General features: G+C 34.8%; 1 protein-coding gene across 1 annotated transcript; it reads left to right on the top strand.

The window, feature by feature from the left end:
* The first annotated feature begins 364 nt into the window (after nt 1-364).
* Nucleotides 365-4,916, top strand: LOC123528222 (uncharacterized). Its single transcript, XM_045307951.2, has 3 exons — nt 365-748; nt 1,224-1,805; nt 2,417-4,916. Exons 1-3 carry the CDS (start codon nt 664-666, stop codon nt 2,668-2,670), a joined length of 921 nt encoding a protein of 306 aa, XP_045163886.2. The 5' UTR covers nt 365-663; the 3' UTR covers nt 2,671-4,916.

Raw genomic sequence — 4,916 nt, 5'->3', positions numbered from 1 at the left:
ATCCTGGTCTGGATCCATGCTGGTCGCAAACCCACTATGTTGGTTTTCCCATGGCACGGCTCAATTATCACTTTCATTTGTATAGCCTGTATCGTCATTTTGATCTTGGTGGTTACTTTTTTTTCAGCAGAAACCAAATTATCGAGTTTTCACTATGTTTTTTCTATCTATCTAGCACTTGGTTCGAATAACATGCAATCAGTTGCTTTGAACAAGAGATGAAAACTGTTTTAAATAGACTGCGAATCCGTATTAATAAGTTGCGCTGCTGCTGTCACGCGACAACAAATATACTATATCACCGTATCCGAAGTAAACAAGGGGACTATCTGTAATGTAATCATTTTGCAATGTCGAAATCACCTGACTAATTATTCTAATTACATTGTGTACGTAAAGACTAGCCGCTATTACAATAATAACATATTAATCATTTATTGTGTAACATTACACGCACAAATTACACAAAAAAGCCCTTATTAGATAGACAAACAAATAATAACTTGTCCCATGTCACCTTGAGAAATTGACAAGCGTGTACTGTATCAGTGTATTATAGCGATAATATGACCCGGTTTTGATATATATATAGTACCTGTGAGATCTATGTTAATACAAACTACGGACAAAATGCAATAATAAGAAAACTGACACATGTTGTAGATGGCAAAATTTGTGTCATTGAGAAGAAGTAAAAGTGAACAGGATATTTACGATACATCATCATCCGAGGATAAAACTCATAATGGTAAGGTTACTGTTTAAATTACTTTTACCGTATATGGTCATGCAGGTGTTTAAATTACTATTTTATTGTTGTCATACTAGATAAACATAAACCCCAATTTAATCGGATTTATTTATAATATAACAGTATTTGTTTTTATTATTGACCAGTTGACGTATGCAGTACAGTTAAGATAACTTACAATTCATCGATCGCATTTTATTGACCAAAAACTGTCTGCTGGAGTGTGTGATATACAACAAACAAAAAATAGAGCACAACTGGTTGTAGCACGCATACATTATCTTCCTGTAACCTGATGATAGTCTAGATTTACATAAAAGTTCACTTCACTTAGTGGTTCCGCTAAGTACATTTCAATAGAACGTCAAGTTATCAGTAGATGTGAATGAAAATATCATAAAGCCACGTTGAAGTTCGTTATACAGTAAAAACATCTCTAAATATATTAATATTATTTGTTCATAATTTTCAGGGATTAAACTACTTGTCCAGTTAGCTGAAGGGGATCTCCCCGTGCTTGATTTTCTGAACGATTACATACAGGACTTTTTAGACGGTAGTTACCATGGAAACACAGAGTTTTACCTGCGGTCGCACCAGTTTGTGTCGCAACTGGAACAGTTTTACCGACAGAAGAACTCGCAATGTCCCTACTATCTTATATCATTTTTCCGACATATCATTACCCTTATATCAGAAACGCTATTTTTATCTGCCTCGAGTGACGTCTGTAAAATTGCAGTAGAGTCTGTCGTTGTTACTTCGCCAGTGATCAAGGTCAAACTGCGAGATTTGTTATCGAATGTTGCCGAAATTCAAGACTTGACGATTAAACTTGAAATTGACATCGTAAAGCATTTGAAAGACAGTAAAAGCTTTCATTTAAATCAGTTTGATTCAAAATCTGTGATAACGCAAACAGAGCAGATTTGGAGGTTACTAAGAAGGTGCGAGTCACCGATGAAAACCGTTACCATGGCAGTGGAAAAGAAAGCGTCAGCTAACAGAAGTTTCTTCCAAAATGCGTCTTTGGGAATAGGAGCAGTGTGTGCAGGTAATATGCGTCTGATGTTGTCTTTATGCAATAAAGATTTGATGCGTAAACAATTAACTTCAGCAAAGACAAATTATAAAGAAAAAAAAATGGAAACATTCGGTGATAAATTATAAATGCAGAAGTAGATGCATACTGACGAGAAAAAAAAAACGTTGTGTTAATTAGGTTTAATTTGCATAATAACGTTCCATCTTAATGTTAAGTTTTAAATGCATTGAGAGAAGAAAACTGGGATAATCTATAGTTTTTGTTTCGAATATATTTCACTGTCATGTGCGGCTGTGTACTAATTTGGCAGTGTTTTGATAGCAAAACCATTTAAGACAATAATAAGGATATTAACGTAGATCTAATATTTTTTTTTATAAAAGTATTTATTATTGTCCTAACTCAATAACCTCTTCGGTGTAAACAGAAGCAAGATCATGTAATATGATCGTCTTAAACAGAAATTTATTAGCGGTATTTTAATCCTCTAGTGGTACTGACAACAAAAACCGTTGTTGTTACAGTCAGTTCTATCAGTACTGTACTGAACTATATTATTTTGTAACTTGACAAATTATTTAGTACTTCTTTACCATTTTGCCTTTTGTTCTTTATCTTAGGTCGTTTCTTATGGTCTTTGTGGAACGGTGAAAATCAAGAACAGCTTATAAACGCGGCTTTATGGTCCGCGGGCACGGGCTTGTCTGGTGCCGTCTTACAGATCCCACGAGCACGTGCAGATAGAATACTTGAAGAGCTAGCACGACAAAAAGACAAGAAAGAAGAACTTCAGGACATATTGAAACATTGGCTTATAGAATCAGACGGTCTTTGTGCAAAGTTGGTACTCTACTCATCGTCCAGTGGAAAATGATTATGAGAAAACGATAAGTTTAAAATGTCCGATTTTAAGTTTTGAATTTTTAAAACGTTCTTGCCAGACATAACTTTTTCACAGAATCTTTTTCTACCTTAAAGTTTAAACAAATATGAAATCCTGCGGCTTATCAGGCTACCTTAAATGATAAGGGTTTTTTCTCGTAAAAATGCTTGCAAAATAGTAATTTTTATCAAAAAGCATTGATCTGTATAGTTTATACTCATTTTCATGATTGCTTTGGTCAGTGAAGAAATATTTTTATGATATTTTCTGAAGTATTCTTAGCATAGGGTCCGATAAGGATGCGTTAGCATTACATATCAAACAGAAATTATTTCAAGATATTTTAAAATTACAATCATTTCCATTAACTTCATCAACAATCGAACTGATTTAAGTTCAGCGATATTGAACTGATTTCTTCCTTTTAAATATGAATAACAGTAAATTGTTTCAAAATATTGAAGGAAAGGTAGCATGATATAAAGGAAATTTTTAAATAGCGTTTACTGTATATTGATGACTTAAATGATAAGTATAACCAATGTCTCCGAATAGTAATGAAACGAACGTCATGCCGCGACTCAATATATCTTTCCACCGGTCCGCGCGCCAAACGTGATTTCATATTCTAACATTACTCGATTTGATTTCCAGTTAAACAAAGAAGGAATCCAAGCTCTGTATATTCTGCGATAAACAACGGTTGACGCACGCGGACCGGTAAGAGATCATTATGACGTCAATTATGACGTCAAATTGCCGCATGACGTCCGATACATTACTCCTCGGGTAAATGAAGTCCAGCATAATATTTATTAAAATATGTCAATGAGCATGTCAGAATGAAAACAATCAAGGCCTTCTTGTGATTTATCGTCTGATTTACCACGGTTCATCGTTCAGATGCTTCAGTATTTAACCACTCGGGCTAACGCCCTCGTGGTTCAATTCCTACGCATCTGAACTCTGAACCGTGGTAAACTAGACGATAAACCACTCGAAGGCCTTGATTATTTGTTAATTATAACATGGCTCGATTTGATTTCCAGTTAAACAAAGAAGGAAATCAAGTTCTGTATATTCTGCGATAAACAACGGTTGACGCGCGGACCGGTAAGAGAACATTATGACGTCAATTATGACGTCAAATTGCCGAGTGACGTTCGGTACATCAGGTAAATGAATTCCATCATGATGTTTATTAAAGTATGTCAATGAGCATGTCAGAATGAAAACAATCAATGCCTTCTTGTGATTTATTGTCTAATTTACCACGGTTCATCGTTCAGATGCTTCAGTATTTAACCGCTCGGGCTAACGCCCTCGTGGTTCAATCCCTACGCATCTGAACTCTAATTATTCTCCAATTAAAGTTTAATATTTCTGTAGGAAGTTAGAAATCTTATTTACTAGTTTGTTTTCTTTCATCGTTTACTGTTCACCTTTTTTATTAGTCTGTATCGTTTAAGATGTCTTATTGTTCAACATATTTAAGTAACTTTTATCTTTGCCGGTATACCATAATCACTCACCATTCACATATACATCATTTTAACTGCGTATGAAATGTCAGACTTTGTATATACCCTATACCTTATAATACCCTTGAAACGTTTATTTTTGTGATGCATTTATAGTTCATATAAGGAACAAATTGCGGTTTCGGTAGTCTACATTTGGGTATGAAGAATATGGGCATGTTTCTGAAGTGTGCAGGCCGAGGGCCTCCACGCGTACACGACCGCATGCGTTATTACGTCATAACCGTGTGAGACATATAAGTCTATCGTTGCGAGTGCAAAAGCTATAATTATAAAATATTATTCAAACTTATTTGGTAAGGCCTTTCTTGAGTTTTGTTTTAAATACACTTTCCGCTTCTACCTCCAGATTTTTTATGTCTGAATTCATTAGCTATTCACTTGAATCTTTGTCTGTTTTCATGCATTTAGCACCGTTTTTTTATGAATTATCTCTGATTGAGTGGTGCAATAAAATACAATGTCACGCACGCCGATAAATAGTTATGTTGATAAAATGCTTATTAAAACGTATTGACAAAGTAGCTGTCTCAATAACGAACGTGCATGTATTTTAAAGGTACATCTGGAACTCCCCTTTTCGGTTCTAGTTTTGTGTCATTTGTTTCCAGACGGAATATTTTATAACGATAAATATCAAGAAGGCATAGTGAAAAATAGTTTGGTTTATTTCTAATTTTGAAGGCCGAAACCCCC

This window comes from Mercenaria mercenaria, chromosome 14 (assembly GCF_021730395.1).
Source record: "Mercenaria mercenaria strain notata chromosome 14, MADL_Memer_1, whole genome shotgun sequence".
NCBI lineage: Eukaryota > Metazoa > Mollusca > Bivalvia > Venerida > Veneridae > Mercenaria > Mercenaria mercenaria.
The sequence above is the reverse complement of the archived record's forward strand: the minus strand, read 5'-3'. Positions and strand labels throughout refer to the sequence as shown.